At 45.6% G+C, this 17760-nt stretch overlaps 1 protein-coding gene across 1 annotated transcript in view; it reads left to right on the top strand.

The window, feature by feature from the left end:
* The window catches only part of LOC126209891 (serine/arginine repetitive matrix protein 2), a 690162-nt gene that overhangs the window by 509478 nt on the left and 162924 nt on the right, over positions 1-17760 (top strand). Inside the window, exon 7 of the mRNA XM_049939014.1 lies at positions 11989-12176. Within this exon, the coding sequence (XP_049794971.1) occupies positions 11989-12176 (188 nt within the window). The remainder of the gene's footprint in view (positions 1-11988; positions 12177-17760) is intronic.

Genomic DNA, 17760 nt, shown 5'->3' with positions numbered 1-17760 from the left:
AATTAAATGGGTGGATCGGGTAACTAATTTGGAGGTACTGACCCAAATTGTGAAGAAAGCAAATTTGTGCTGAAGTTGATTAAAAGAAGGATCGATTGACAGTACACATACTAAGGCATCAAGGAATCGTCAGTTTGATAAAGGATGGAAGCGTGGGGAGTAAAAACTGTAGAGGAAGACTCACCTCCGAATACAGTAATCACATTCAAATGGATGTTGGTCGCAACAGTTACGGAGAGATGAAGAGTTTTGCACACAGTAGAGTAGCGCAGAGAGCTGCATCAAACCGGTCTGCGGACTGAAGCCCACAGCAGTAGACCCGTGAGTGTTAATTCTAGCTTTACAGATATCAGTTCCGAAAAATCTCGACATCGTTTTGTCGACATTGTAATACTCTTGCGACACATCCACACAGCTTCAGTTCTATCTGTATGTCTTTCCCAACTTGCAATCTTCGCGGAAGCTCAGCCTCTAAGCGAATTACCTTAGAAATGCGTGGTGCCGAGTTCGTGTCCCGACGCGCCACACAGTTTTCATCTGTCTGGATCTTTCATGTACAGTGTCCCTTGAAACCAAAATAGTCACAGACCCTTTATTTCTGCCGCATTGCAATGACTTGCTAGAATCGTTGTACACCATACATGAACTGTGCGAATTCGAATAATGACACATTGGGCAGTCAAGGACTCTGCACTCAACACCAGGCGAAAAGGTAATGGCCCAGAGGCAGTCCCGGCTCGGAACATTCGGGAGGAAAGTTCCAATTCCAGAATATATCTTACAACGCGGGGATACCCCTCGAAAATCTTGGTCGCTACCGGTAGATGGAAACTGCGTTACCTCACAAAACAAGAGAATGACACAACTACAGGAGGAAACGAAATGAAACTTGACGGGTTTAGAGGATATGTGGTGTCATTTCAGTGATTACAAAATTAAATCAAATTGGCAGTATGAGCCCACTTGCCAGTCCCTGTTGGCTGGACGCTTGCACTGACTCGGTTGGGAAGGCTGTAACAAAGCCGTTCTGTCCTCTCCTTAGGCAAGCTGGCCCGCAATTGTAACTCTTCACACTTTTCTTAAAGCAACAGTCTACAATTGTCAAGTACTTGAATACTTGAAAAAATGCTAGCCAACACAACTTTATTCCTATACCGGCTTCGGTTTACGAAACCATCGTCACTGTAGGGAAAGCTGGGCAGCATACGTATCAGTACAATGGCACGAAACTAGTGACAAATTTGTAGTTAAATGCCACTGTACTGATATGTATGCTGTCCAGCTTTCCTTACAGTGATGATGGTTTCGTGAACCGAAACCAGTGTAACTCCCTCTCGCGTGAAAGGTAAATTGTTATATTTATACTGAGATATCATGATTCATGAGAGGAATCATTATTTCACCCTGAACACAGAATTTGTAAGGAGATGTGTGTTAAAAATTTCCTTTCAGAGACAAAAATTAACCTCGATGAACTGCTTTTATTATTATTATTCATTTAATTACTTCATTATTTCACCCTGAACACAGAAATTGTAAGGAGATGTGTGTTAAAAATTTCCTTTCAGAGACAAAAATTAACCTCGATGAACTGCTTTTATTATTATTATTCATTTAATTACTGCTTTGATTTTATTATTATTATTACTAATTTAAGGAATTAGTTCTTCAGTTCTCAGTCTCTCTAAGAAAAGAGTTTAGGTCTTTGAAATGAATAAATAACCAAACAGATCTCACTAGACGACGTTTCTGTTCAGGGGACTGTGCGTGGTAGACTCTGCCAGTCGTCCAACTGCCTACTGAATCTGTAGGAATCTTATTCTACGTTAATTACAGTCCGATTCTCATTTCTTTGGAAGCCTGTCCGTCGAAGTGGAATTGTTTAAGAGTCTTTAAAATAGTGACCGTATAGAGTTTGCAAGTTCTAGCTTCCACAGTCCAAAGAAATGTCTCGTAGGCATGCACAAATATTTGAAAATGTGAAACCATAAGATGGAGAATAATTTACGCAACACACACCTCGTTTATTATGCCGAGAAATTGGTTTATTGGCTTATTATTCTCGCACAAAATCAGAAAATGCCTTTCAATTAAAGATGGTAGTCTCGTTACAATGCCTTCTCTCTTAAGTCGTAATTCGACCATACTCAGATCAGAAGCTAGACTATATCTTTTCACAATAGTTAGCATCGAACCATCGAACCATATCTCTCTTAGGTAAAGGAATAGAGAGAGCATCAACGATAATGCTGCTTTCTCGCAGTCAGTTGCACGCGAGTAAGCTTCAAATAACATATTGTCCTGACGCAACTGTAGGTTTTTTTATCGTAATGCTAAGTTGTATCAGCACGGCTCATAGTTTAGAGTACATTGCTCCAAGTGTTTGTTACTGCTGTTATTGACGTCACTCATGTTTGATCTGGGACTGATTTCACTTGCGAACTGGTGCCATGCGTGTTCTGTAGCACATATATCTCGGGTTCCTCCTGGCCAAGATCGAATTTCAGCACCACGCAGGCAGTCCATAAAGACACATGCTACGTGTGGACGAGTAATGTCCTGCTGTAAAGTGTAATCACGGTATTGTCATACATCGATATCGCTGATACTGGCACTGAGGCGGGGCTGACGTGTTAACTGGTGCCACATGTCTTCTATCGGGGACAAATCTCGGTACGTTACTGGCCATGGCAAAAGTCCTCTATGTAACGGTGAATACGAAATCCTGTGAGGGTTCGCTAAATGAAAGCTGTGCGGTTCCTGAGAGGTTATGTCAAATATAAAAGAGTTCTGTTACATGAGGGGCTATATAAAAACAAATAATGGTCTACAGATATTTCAAGTGTTTAATCATGTAAAATGGATGGGGGAGAGGTGAATCAAATGGAAGCATGTCCCACAATCCAGCCATTTACACTTTCCTGTAGAACGGAATTGTTAAAAAGACCATAGCTCTCGTACGTAAGTATGGCTGATGGCCCCAGTAACTCAATAATCAGAGAGTGACAGGATGTAACTAGCTACAGGAATAATAGCAGAGAGGATTCAATTACAGTACTATTTACTCGTATTTTACAATAATCTACTCACATGAGGGAAAAATTAGACATAGCGAACATCTACATTCAAAACTAACATAATGCACATGAAGCATTAAACTACCTCAGTTACAATTTATACCCGCAGGGTACTGTGGAAAACAGCACTCACATGCCAGCCTTTGCTTCCGAAATATTCACGGAGATGGCTGTTATGTCGATGAGTTCCTCCTTCCACGACCTATCGAATTTCAATAACGACATTCAGCGTTCAGTTTTAAAAGAAAACGATAATTTCTGGAGTGCCAAGGGCGATGTACACTGTGAGTATTAATTTTATCGTGCAGCAAAGTTCTCGGCCGGTGACGTATTAGCAATTGCGCAGCTCAACGTTTCAGTACGTCGATAAATCCATTGCCTGTATAAAATATTATAGGAAAGAGTAATCTGGGCTGTCGGAGTGTTAGCTGAAGTTGCTGTACACCTTCCTGGCAGTTACGAGTGACTTTCCTATTTTAGTCACGGTCCCCTTAATGGATGTTCTTAAAAAGAATTGGTCACTTTTAGAAGCGTGAGACATCCTTGCGTTCAGGGTGTTCTCCTTCGTACAAAGGAACATTTGTACTGGTCATCGCCTTGAAGATCTGTAAAAATTAAAATATAGTTGTTCATCTTCTACGCGTTTCTAAAGCACTTATCCGACTGCAATGAAACATTAGTGAGTTGTTGAGCGTACCCTCGCGAGGGCTGGGGATCACATCGCGACATAGCTCAGCAACATCTGGGGTAACGTCAACCAAGTTTACTATATACATGACTCATTATCTGTATAAAAATACTGCCCGTTGGAATGGAGTGTGGATGAGAAGGGTTGAAACGTAAAATTCTTCGGAAACGACCTGTAACATCAGGTTTTCTGTATTCATTAGACTTGAAATACACTCGTGCTCATAAATTAAGGATGATTGCAGAATGTGGTGCCACACAACGTGGCACTACACAAATCTGGTGCTAGTAGCATAGGCACATAGGGAACACACACGACATAGATCTGTAGAACCACGGTATTGCTGATAAGTTGAGAAAACCATCCCGAAACACATGTGCTACAAACCGCCACTGTTTACTGTGCATGTACCCCGACATCAGCATGGGATATGATCACCATGCACACGTACACAGGCCGCACAACAGGTTGGCATACTCTGGATCAGGTGGTCGAGCAGCTGCTGGGGTATAGCCTCCCATTCTTGCACCAGTGCTTGTCGGAGCTCCTGAAGTGTCGTAGGGGTTTGAAGAATGCAGCGATACGTCGACCGAGAGCATCTCAGACGTGCTCGATGGGGTTTAGGTCTGGAGAACAGGCAGACCACTCCTTTTACCTGATATCTTCTGTTTCAAGGTACTCCTCCACGATGGCAGCTTGGGGGGGGGGGGGGGGCGTGTGTTATCATCCATCAGAAGGAAGGTGGGACCACACTGCACCCCTGAAAAGGCGGTCATACTGGTGCAAAATGACGCCCCGATACACCTGACCTGTTACAGTTCCTCTGTCAAAGATATGCAGGGGTGTACATGCACCAGTCATAATACCATCAAACCACGACCTCCATAAAGGCCCCTTTCAAGGACATTAAGGGGTTGGTATCTGGTCCCTGGTTCATGTCAGATGAAAATCCAGCGAGAATCACTGTTCGGACTATACCTGGACACGTCCGTCAACATAATCTGGGACCACTGTTCCAATGACCATGTACTGCGTTCTTGGCACCAGGCTTTACGGGCTCTCCTGTGACCAGGGGTCAGTGGAATGCACCTTGCAGGTCTCCGGGCGAAAAAACCATGTCTGTTCAGTAGTGTGTAGACTGTGTGTCTGGAGACAACTGTTCCAGTGGCTGCGGTAAGGTCCCGAGCAAGGCTATCTGCAGTACTCCGTGGCCGTCTGCGGGCACTGATGATGAGATATCGGTCTTCGTGTGGTGTTGTACACTGTGGACGTCCTGTACTGTAGCACCTGGTCACGTTTCCTGTTTGCTGGAATCGTTGCCATAATCTTGAGATCACACTTTGTGGCACACGGAGGGCCCGTGCTACGACCTGCTGTGTTTGACCAGCCTCCAGTCGCTCCAGTATTCTACCCCTCATAACATCACCAATATGTGTTCTTTGAGCCATTTTCAACACACAGTCACCATTAGCACATCCGAAAATGTCAGCACACTTACTCGCTACACCGTACTCTGACATGCACCAACACACCTCTGCGTATGTGGACTGTTGCCAGCACCACCGTGCGATGACCGCAGGTCAAACGCACCGCATGGTCATACCCCGAGGTGATTTAAACCCGCCAACCGTCCACAAGAGTGTTGTTTCACCATGTATCAACATTATCCTTTATTTATGAGCATGGATGTACTTTAACAGTTTGAAAGGCAATGTGAGTCTTATATGCGTTGTCAAATGCGTCCACCGGGTCGCTTCAAGTGTTAAAAATGAAAGTAACTTTCGCATAATACGTCACTGCTAATAACGTGACTCGATGAAACTTGGTCCATACATAGGACGAACTGCTACAGCGTAGTACAGTACAGAAGACAGCTGAAAGAAATACGCAATGAGACAAAGCAAAATGACGCTTTGATTCAAAGCCAATACTTACACTGAGGTCACGGTGATTTTGTATGGTCCCCTGGATAGTAAAAACTGCGATGCATGGCTCTTTATTGGGTGTGTGATCACCACAGACTGTAGTGCATGCTCTGCAACGCGCTCTCGTGCTCCCCACAAGGTTGAAATGAAGTTCTTGTGGCAGGGAGTTCCATTCCTCCAGCAGGGCGGTTGACAACTGCCGGGTGGCGCTGGAGCTGGAATACGTCTCCACGACGCCTCCTACATGGGATTTAAGTCGCACGAACGGACCGGCCAGTCATTTCTCTGAATATGCTCTCGTTCCAACAGCTACTGCACCTGCGATATTCGATGAGGTTGCGCATTGCCATCCGTAAAAATGCAGTCAGGGTGGAATGTATCGCTGAAAAGACGCACATGGGGAAGTAACACATAAACTAGCTCTTTACTTTTTGTGTGTCGCGAGTAAACTGGCTGAACTGAAATACTATGTGCAAAGATATCCATATTAACATATGTCTATGTACCTATATATAACATCGGTTTACGTATTGGATGGTTATAATTTAAGTGTAGCAACTCAGTAACTATCGTATGGTAGCGAAACTTGGTGGATATTATAATGCGTTAATGCAGAGAGTATTTACGCTGAAAAAATCAGTTGCAGTTTTGGCCATCAGGTGGACATCTGGCGCTGAAAATGCAAGAAAGACGTACAGAAATGTTTTCATATGTAATATATTAGGAATGGGACGTGGGAACTAAAGTCAAAAAGTGAGAAAGGCGTAATGTCGATGTTATTTTTAACCTCCGCTTGCAGGTGTTTTCAATATGATCACCGGAGATTTCGACTAGACTATGGACAGCGTCAAATTTGTACGTGGTGGTCAAAATTGGAACTAATTTTTTTTCAGCTTAAATGGGGTCCGAATTAACGCATTAGAATATCTACCATCATTCGCTGCCTTACGATGGTTACAGCCCACAATGGATCTATGCGAATAGCTGTGCCTTAATTATAACCACGTGTTATACACTGAGGTTACAAAAGTCATGGGATACCTGCTAATATTGTGCCGGACCTCCTTTTTCCCGACGTAGTGCAATAACTCGACGTGGCGTGGACTCAACAACTCGATGTAAGTCCCCTGAAGAAATAGTGAGCCATGCTGCCGCTATAGCTGTCCATAATTGCGGAAGCGTTGCCAGTGCAGGATTTCATGCACGAACTGACCTCTCTGTTATATCCCATAAATCATGGATTAGCTTAATGCTGGGCGATCCGTGTGGTCAAATTGTCTGCTTCGTTGCGGTTAATTGAGGCTAGGTTTGGTGCTGAATTAACTAATCTCTTTCGGCATGTGTTGATATCCAATTACGTTTTATTGAATGACCAGTATTACGAGCAGACAGATGGAGTTGCGATGGGTAGTCCGTTGTCTCCTGTGATTGCAAATTTGTTTATGGAAGACTTCGAGGAACGTGCATTGGAGTCGGCGCCTTTGAAACCCTCATGTTTCTTTAGATATGTTGTTGATACCTTTGTTGTTTGGCCTCATGGTAGAGAGAATTTGAATGCGTTTCTAGAACATGTGAACTCGATCCACCCGAACATTCGTTGTACGATGGAGGTGGAAGAGTATATTTGCCTTCCCTTTCTTGACCTGTTGGTTAGGAGGAAGGATGATGGGTCATTGGGACATGCAGTCTACAGGAAACGTACTCACACCGACCTGTACTTACAGGCTAATAGTTGTCACCATCCGGCTGAGAGTGAAGGGGTACACAGGGCACATGTCGTTTCTGACGCTGAGACTTTGCCAGCTGAGCTGTCCCATCTTTAAGTTACGTTTCGACAAAATGATTATAGTGATAGACAGATTGAACTGGCGTAGCGCTATCGACCAAATGTACGTCGGGTGACTGATGATAATTCTGAGTCGACACCTAAGTCTACTGCCTTTTCGCCTTACGTAGGAAACACTTCCACCAAGATCGGTTGTATTTTACGGAAATACGATGTGAAATGTGTTTTCCGACCTCCATCTAAAATTGGAGAGCTTTTGAGTTCTGTTAAGGATGATCTTGGTCTTCTTATATCTGATTACTTGTAGCTGCGGCATGGTATATATTGGTCAAACTATCAGGACCTTGGAGGACCGATGTACTGAGCATAAACGGCACACACGATTACAGCAGCCAAGTAGATCTACTATTGCCGAACATTGCTTGGGTACTGGTCACCCCATGTTATATAATAACACCGAGATATTGGCAAACACGTCCACCTATTGGGACAGTGTTATTAAGGAGGCAGTTGAGATTAAATTAGCGAACAACCTCGTTAACAGGGATGGAGGTTTTTGTTTAAACTCTGTTTGGAATCCGGCTCTCTCCCTTGTTAGAAAACAGAGGGACAGAGTCAATGCTACCTCACCTGCGAGATCGTAGTCTCACTACCGATAGCTCTGACTTTGGTCATCTTTGGTGGCACTAGTTGTTCAGTGTGTGTTGTCTTTCCTGCATCAGTCCGAGAACCGAGGTTTTAAAATTGTCATGTACGTCACCAGTCCGTTGCAGTTTGCCTTGAAAATGGCGGGGTGTTCTCCCGTCGAAATATCGGCGGTCGCTGAAAGTGTCACCTGGCTGAATACCCGGAAGTTATTTGAAAGTTGTATACGCCAGGAGAAATGCAGGTCTCACGTTGTCCAGAATGTTCTTCAAACCAATCTCGAACAGTTGTGGCCAGATGACAGAAAGCATTGTCAAAAATTGAAATTTCGTCGATACTGGGGAACATGACGCCCACGAATGGTTGCAGATGCTGTCCAAGTAGCCGAACATGGCTATTTCCGGTCAATGATCGGGTGAGTTGGACCACAACACCAAACCCACTCCACGTAAACACAGCCGACATAGCCCACACTATTATCGAACTACAATCAGCTTGCAGAATGCCTTGTTGACAACTTGCATCCGTGGCTCCGTGGGGTTTGCGCCACACTCGAACCGTGCCATCAGCTCTTACCAACTGAAGTCGGGACTCATGTGATCAGGCCGCGGTTTTCCAGTCGTATAGGCTCCAACCGATACAGTCACGAGCGCAGGAGAGGCGCTGCAGGTGATGTCGTGCTGTTCACAAAGGAACTAGCTTCAGTCGTCTGCTGGCATAGTCTGTTAACACCAAGCTTCACCGCACTGTCCTAATGGATGCGTTCGTCGCAAGTCTTGCATTGATTTCTGCGGTTATTTCACGCAGTGTTGCTTCTGTGCTAACACTAACACCTCTAGTCAAACGCCGCTGCTCTCGGTCGTTAAATGGAGAGCGACGGCCAAAGGTTGGTTCTGAGCACTATGGGACTTAACATCTGTGGTCATCAGTCCCCTAGAACTTAGAACTACTTAAACCTAACTAACCTAAGGACATCACACACATCCATGCCCGAGGCAGGATTCGAACCTGCGACCGTAGTAGTCGCGCAGTTCCGGACTGAGCGCCTAGAACCGCTAGACCACCGCGGCCGGCGCGACGGCCAAAGACTTGTCCATGGTGAGTAGTAATTCTTGAAATGTGGTATTCTCAGCACACTCTTGATACAGCGGATCACGATATACTGAATTCGTTAACGATTTCTGAAATGGAATTTTCCATCCGTCTAGCTGCAACTACCATTCCGCGTTCAAAGTCTGTTAATTCCCGTCGAGCGGCAGCAATGACGTCGAAAACCTCTTTAAATGAATCACCTGAGTACAATCGACAGCTCCGCCAACGCACTGCCGGTTTACATTTCGTGCACGCTATACCACTGACATGTACAGGGTGATCCATTGATCGTGACCGGGCCAAATATCTCACGAAATAAGCGTCAAACGAAAAAACTACAAAGAACGAAACTCGTCTAGCTTGAAGGGGGAAACCAGATGGCGCTATGGTTGGCCCGCTAGATGGCGCTGCCGTAGATCAAACGGTTATCAACCGCGTTTTTTTAAAAATAGGAACCCCCATTTTTTATACATATTCGTGTAGTACGTAAAGAAATATGAATGTTTTAGTTGGACCACTGTTTTCGCTTTGTGATAGATGGCGCTGTAATAGTCACAAGCATATGCCTCACAATTTTAGACGAACAGTTGGTAACAGGCAGGTTTTTTAAATTAAAATACAGAACGTAGGTACGTTTGAACATTTTATTTCGGTTGTTCCAATGTGATACATGTACCTTTGTGAACTTATTTCTGAGAACGTATGCTGTTACAGCATGATTACCTGTAAATACCACATTAACGCAATAAATGCTCAAAATGATGTCCGTCAACCTCAATGCATTTGGCAATACGTGTAACGACATTCAACAGCGAGTAGTTCGCCTTCCGTAATGTTCGCACATGCATTGACAATGCGCTGACGCATGTTGTCAGGCGTTGTCGGTGGATCACGATACCAAATATCCTTCAACTTTCCCCACAGAAAGAAATCCGGGGCGTCAGATCCGGTGAACGTCCGGGCCATGGTATGGTGCTTCGACGAGCAATCCACCTGTCATGAAATATGCTATTCAATACTGCTCCAACCGCACGAGAGCTATGTGCCGGACATCCATCATTTTGGAAGTACTTCGCTATTGTGTCATGCAGTGAAACGTCTTGTAGTAACATCGGTAGAACATTAGGTAGGAAATCAGCATACATTGCATCATTTAGATTGGCATCGATAAAATGGGCGCCAATTATCCTTCCTCCCATAATGCCGCACCATGCATTAACCCGCCAAGGTCGCTGATGTTCCACTTGTCCCAGCCATCGTAGATTTTCCGTTGCCCAACAGTGCATATTATGCCGGTTTACATTACCGGTGTTGAATGACGCTTCGTCGCTAAATAGAACGCCTGCAAAAATTTGTCATCGTCCCGTAATTTCTCTTGTGCCCAGTGACAGAACTGTACACGACGTTCAAAGTCGTCGCCATGGATTTCCTGGTGTATAGAAATATGGTACGGGTGCAATCGATATTGATGTAGCATCCTCAACAACGACGTTTGTGAGATTCCCGATTCTCGGGCAATTTGTCTGCTACTGATGTGCGGATTAGCCGCGACAGCAGCTAAAACACCTACTATGGCATCATCATTTGTTGCAGGTCGTAGTTGGCGTTTCACATGTGGCCAAACACTTCATGTTTCCTTAAATAACGTAACTATTCGGCGAACGGTCCGGACACTTGGATGATGTCCAGGATAGCGAGCAGCATACATAGCACGCGCCCATTGGGCATTTTGATCACTATAGCCATACATCAACACGATATCGACCTTTTCCGCAATTGGTAAACGGTCCATTTTAACACGGGTAATGTGTCACGAAGCAAATACCGTCCGCACTGGCGGAATGTTACGTGATACCACGAACTTATACGTTTGTGACTACTACAGCGCCATCTATCACAAAACGGAAAAAGTTGTCCAAGTAAAACATTCATATCTCTTTATGTACTACACGAATATGTAATAAAAATGGGGGTTCCTATTTTAAAAAACGCAGTTGATATCCGTTTGACCTATGGCAGCGCCATCTAGCGAGCCAACCACAGCGCCATCTGGTTTCCCCCTTCAAGCTAGACGAGTTTCGCTCTTTGTAGTTTTTTCGTGAGATATTTGGCCCGGTCTATCAATGGACCACCCCTGTATATGTGGATATCACTATTTTATGACTTTCGTCCCCTCAGTGTATACGAGTATGCATTATAGACTTAAGTCAGGACACACCAGCTCTAAATTGCTAAAGCATATATCACACTCTGGTTAAATGAAGTCTGTCGGGCTTTTCTTGTTACAATGCTATTAAAACGTCCGGCACACTGGCTGCGACACATGAGGTTCGCTGTCAGTGTTTGTTATGTGCTACGCCATCCGTCGATACTTTTATGCTCCGATCATACTGTGCCTTGTGTTCTTTTAATTGTCGGAGTGTGTGGTTTATTGTGTGAGATACTTTTTTACGGTTTTTATCTCCATTTTACAGTGGCCCATTTTTTGTCTATTGCCTTCCATGATGTTCCCCTTTTTTTATATGTTCACCATATTCTCTCCTTTGTATATTTTTAAATGTCTTCTATTGTTCTATGTCTTTCGGCTGAAGAGCAGCGCATATGCTGCTGCCAGCCCGCCCCGATGGGGAATTGAAATACAATAAAGAAAAAAAAAAGTGACTGCGACACTTCGGCGGCTCTGCCAGAGCCTGGAGCGCCCTTGTTGTCCCACCCCGCTGCAGCGGTGGCCGGCGCCGGGCCCAGTGTGTGACGCTCGCTGTGTCGCTGCCGCAGGTTCGGCGGCGTCGGGGGCGTCGAGCGCGGCGTCGCACCTGTCGGTGGCGTCGTCGGGGGGCGGGCGGTCGCCGTCGCCGCACAAGATGCTGCTCGAGACGTCCTTCTGCGGCTCCAAGCCGCTGCTGGCGCAGCCCAGCATCGAGCTGGACGAGCTGCCGCCCAGCTCCAAGGAGGCCATCGCACAGGTCAGCTCTTCTAGTTTGAAGGTATTCCTCTGGTCTGGGTTGCGACAGCCTGGATAAAAAAAAATCGGCATTTCAGTTCGTCATAACATCAGTGTTATAATTTTTGGTTTCATAAGAAAAAACGAGTAATGTTTATTACAGCCCGCCCGGTTGGCCTTGCAGTCTAACGCACGGCTTTCCGGAGTGGGAAGGAGCGCCTGGTCCCCGGCACGAATCCGCCCGGCGGATTTGTGTCGAGGTCCGGTGAACCGGCCGGTCTGTGGATGGTTTTTAGGCGGTTTTCCACCTCCCTCGGCGAATGGGGGCTGGATCCCTTATTCCGACTCAGTTACACTATGTCGGCTATTGCTGCGCAAACAAGTTCTCAACATACCCGTACACCACCATGACTCTACTACGCAAACATAGGGGTTACACTCGTCCGGTGTGAGACGTTCCCTGGGGGTGTCCACCGGGGGCCGAACCGCACAATAACCCTGGGTTCGGTGTGGGGCGGCGGAGGGGTGAAGTGGACTGCGGTAGTCGTCGTAGGGTTGTGGACCACTGCGGCTGCGGTGGGGACGGAGCCTCTCCGTCGTTTCTAGGTCTACGGTTAACATACAATGTTTATTTCTAAAATTTCCATTTCTTTGAAATGTTGCGTTGTTATAGAAATTGCGAAAAGCCATCAGCACTGTTTTTATAACAACGCCTACAGTCAGAAACTAGCAACGAGCACGTGACATAAGAATCAGCACACTGCAGTCAGCTCAGCACAAAGCCCTAAGGAAGGCCGCTTGCAATAGTGGCCAAAACGACGGACAGTTTTATACACTGAAGTGCCAAAGAAACTAGTATAGGCATGCGTATTCGAATACAGATATATGTAAACAGGCAGAATACGGCGCTGCGGTCGGCCTATATAAGACAACAAGTGTCTGGCCCAGTTAGATCGATTACTGTTGCTACAACGACAGGTTATCAAGATTTAAGTGAGTTTGAACGTGGTGGTATAGTCGGCGCACGAGCGATGGGACACAGCGTCTCCGAGGTAGCGATGAAGTGGGGTTTTCCCGTGCGACCATTTCACGAGTGTACCGTGAATATCAGGAATCCCGTACAACTTTAAATCCCCGACATCGGTGCGGCCGGAAAAAGATCCTGCACGTCCGGCACCAACGACGACTGAAGAGAATCGTTCAACGTGATAGAAGTGCAACCCTTCCGCAAACTGTTGCGGACTTCAATGCCGGCCCATCAACAACTGGACTTTCGGAGTTGAAGAGCCACTTGTCTACCCTTGATGACTGCACGACACAAAGCATTACGCCTCGGCTGCACCCGTCGACACCGACATTGGACTGTTGACTGCAAACATGATGCCTGTATTGTATTGCGTCGAGCGGATGGACGTGCACGGATATGGAGAGAACCTCATGAATCTATTGACTCTGCATGTCAGGAGCGGACTGTTGAAGTTGGTGGACACACTGTAATCGTATGGGACATGTGCAGTTGGACTGATATGCAACACCTGATACGTCTAGATACGACACTAACAGGTGACAGGTACGTAAGCATCTCTCTGATCACCTGCATCCATTCATGTCCATTATGCATTCCGGCGGACTTGGGCAATTTCAGCAGGAGATTGTGACACCCCACACGTCCAGAATTACTATAGAGTGGCTCCAGGAACAGTCTCCTGAGTTTAAATACTTCCGTTGGCTACCAAACTCCCCAGACACGAACATTATCGAGCATATCTGGGATGCCTTGCAACGTACTGTTCAGAAGAGATCTCCACCCACTTGTACTCTTATGGATTTATGGACAGGCCTGCAGGATTCATGGTGTCAGTTCCCTCCAGCGCTACTTCAGACATTAGTCGAGTCCATGCAGTCTCGTGTTGTGGCACTTCTGCGTGCTCGCGGGGGCCGTACAAAATATTAGGTAGGTGTAGCAGTTTCTTTGGCTCTTGGATGTATGTAACAGCCCAGATGAATTTTATTGACAGTGACAACAGCTGCGGAAGCCTACGCTCACAAATAACGTAGCTGATGTGTGGCGTGGCTTGTTAAACGGTACGCGTGTAATTAGTTAGATACGTAGTCCATCGTTCATTTGAACTTCTATCGAAATGATGTGGAACGAGTCCGTTTATAGGATTACATGATTAGTGTTAACATTATTGAACATGTTTTCATTTTATTCCTCCTCATACGACTACATTTAAAAATTAAGTTTGTAAGTGGAAATTCGTCACTGGAATAGAAGAAATTGTGCAGGAGAAATGATTTAAAATTAAATTTAAAACTTGCTTCACCACCTGTCAGACATTTTATGTTATTGTGCAATTTTTTTTGTTGCTGACTTCAATACGCAACAACAAAAATTTTTTATCATTTGCGCATACTGTATTCCTGCCTGAGACACTGACAACTTTAACAGTGGGTAATGAAGACCATTTTGTCCTGTTTTGCTGTAGGTATGTACATCACTGTTCTTTCCAAACTGTGATGGATTATTGATAGCAAATTTCCTTAGCGAAAACATGTATTGTAGTAGTGCAGTTAGAATGCCTATCTCCTTGATGAGTTACCAACATGACGTCCGTGGTTGAACATCACATATTATTCTTACTGCTGGCTTTTGTGGAATCAAGACTTCCTTTTTAAGTGATTAGTTACCCCAGAAAATTATTCCGTACGATATTACTGAATGGAAGTACACGAAATGCATGTAAATTTTGTTCATATCCTTCCGTATTTAGCGTTTTCTTAAGTGCAATAAACAATCAAAATGGTTCAAATGGCTCTGAGCACTATGGGACTCAACTGCTGTGGTCATAAGTCCCCTAGAACTTAGAACTACTTAAACCTAACTAACCTAAGGACAGCACACAACACCCAGCCATCACGAGGCAGAGAAAATCCCTGACCCCGCCGGGAATCGAACCCGGGAACGGGAAGCGAGAACGCTACCGCACGACCACGAGATGCGGGCAATAAACAATCCACACCCTATTCACGGAGCATTCCCATACCTTAACACAACCTCCTTCGTACATCACTATTGGCTCTACATATGAAGGCAGCTAATGTTCACCACGCATTCACCAGACAAACGTTCTCTTCTGATGCCACAGGAAACAGCATACTTGATCGCTCCAAATCAATCGCTTCAAGATCCACAGTTCAGTTGTGACGCTCTGTACACCACCTCAAAAGTGGCTTATCGTTGACTGCAACAGTATGTGGCTTATGTGCTCGACCGTTATACACTGTTCTTCTTAACTCTGTAACACAGTTCCTATGTCTGCGTAAGCAGAAGAAACTAACGATCAAAGCGCGAAACAATTTATTGGACTGTTCAATTAACCAAAACAAATTCTCCAAGTATAACACCAACACAAAATAGAGATCCGTCTTCGAATCACAACTACATACAAGAATAATATAGAAAACAACAGAAATAATTTCCTACTAGTCTCCACCAGAGATCAGCGAGAAGATCCAAGCCGGGCTGCCGGGGCGGCAGCTATCCACGTCTGCTGGCGGTGGATGAAGTGCCGATGTGCGGCCAAGCGCCGGCCTTTATAGCGCTTCGGCGGATGAGTACCTCGGAACTATGTTCCATCACGTGGTTCTGCAGCGACCTCTTCCTTATGTTTATGTTCCGGTAGTGGCCCCTGGTGGCCGCTGGTGTCTTTGTGTTGTTGTTGTTGTTGTTGTGGCCGTTCATCAATATTGCCTGTCGGTTGTGTAGTGCTTCGGTGCGCCTGCGAGCGTGCAACCCGCGGCTGCAGGCTGTCAGTTTGGTTGCCGATACTCTAGGCGCCGTGATGTCTGATGGAGAAGGCCACAGCAACAGTCATCGTGCTAGTTGGTATCCTGGCAGCACTTTCAAATTCCTTCCGCGAATGTCATGCGATGTTTTATATCCACCCCTCTCTATGCTCCATCAATACGGGACGTCAATCTGGTCTCGGCTCAGCTGCGGTTGTTACACCGCGTTTCCGCTTCAAAATCACATCCCCAACAGTCGACCTGAGGAGGTTTAGAAGGATTGAAATATTCGTGATGGACTTGTTACTCAGGTGACACCCAATACTAGTCGACAGTGTAGGTCAGTGTGCGGTGCTGTCCGACCCATTCTGCTACCAGTGCTTCTCCACTAACGGAAAAAAAATCCCAACACCTAGGAGGAGTTGTGCGAGATAAACTAAAGTTGGTAGGCGTGTTTTTACATGTTAAAGACATCGTCTTTTCAAAATTTCGCCAGTCGCATAAGGGTGACCCTAGTAGCGCCACTTTGAGAATGAAAATAAGCTTTCCTTTAAATACGTGCTCTAACACTCATGAGCGTTAGTTAATGAGATTGGACATAGCGAGTTATTTTAACCAAGAATGCCTTTAAGACGACGATGATTCAAATGGTTGAAATGGCTCTGAGCACTATGGGACTTAAATTCTGAGGTCATCAGTCCCTTAGAACTTAGAACTACTTAAACCTAACCAACCTAAGGACATCACGCACATCCATGCCCGAGGCAGGATTCGAACCTGCGACCATAGCGGTCGCGCGGTTCCAGACTGTAGCGCCGAGAACTGCTCGGACACAGCGGCTGGCGACAACGAAGACGCCATTATCTGTTGCTCATTGAGTTTGAACAATGTCATGTAATAGCGCTACCAGAAGCTGCACATTCCTTCCGCGATATTGCAGAAAGGCCTGGCAGGAATGCAGCCAACGTAATTGTTTTCTGGGAGCAGTGGTCACGTAAAGGAACAATTTCAAGAAGACGTAGATCCGGGCGCTCACGTCGCACTGCCGAGAGAGAAGACCGTGGTATTCGGTGTACAGCCCTTGCGAATCGTACTGCATCTGTAACAGCAGTTCGCAGCAAAATGAACTGTTACAAATCGGCTACTTCAAGGACAGCTCAGAACCGACGTTCTGTGGCGTGCGTTCCACGGACATCAAACTACTGCCGTTTGCGACTTCACTTATTGGTTAGAATGAGGACAGATGAGTGCCCACAACCAATCTGTCTGTGGTCTACACACACAGGAGCTGCACCTCGGCTTATGGTCTGAAGCGCGATTTCGTGTGACAGCACGAGCACTCTCGTGGCGATCCCACGGACGCATACGGCAAATCTGAACGTCAATCTGGTGACTGGACCTGTTATGCTGCCAGTCATCAACAGCATTCCAGGGGGTATTTTCCAACAGGATGACTCTCGCCTACATACCGTTGTTGCCACTCAACATGCTCTACAGAGTATCGAAATGTAGCCTTTGCCTGCTCGATCACCAGATCTGTCTGTAAACGAACACATACGGGACATCATCGGTTTAATGCTTGCATGCAACAGTTTGGAGGTTACACAGGTTATTAATGTACCAGCATTTCACATTTGCAACAGCTTTACTCACGCTTACATTAATATGTGATCTTGCAACATTAATCATTTAAATATGTTACCTACACAAGCGAATTCTCGAAATCTCGTTACTCTGCATTAATTATTTGTTGATGTTGGGATTTTTTACTTTCAGTGTAATACACCGTGACTTCTTTTGTGCTGGCACGTCCGCCC

The sequence above is a fragment of the Schistocerca nitens genome, chromosome 10 (genome assembly GCF_023898315.1).
Source record: "Schistocerca nitens isolate TAMUIC-IGC-003100 chromosome 10, iqSchNite1.1, whole genome shotgun sequence".
NCBI lineage: Eukaryota > Metazoa > Arthropoda > Insecta > Orthoptera > Acrididae > Schistocerca > Schistocerca nitens.
The sequence above is the reverse complement of the archived record's forward strand: the minus strand, read 5'-3'. Positions and strand labels throughout refer to the sequence as shown.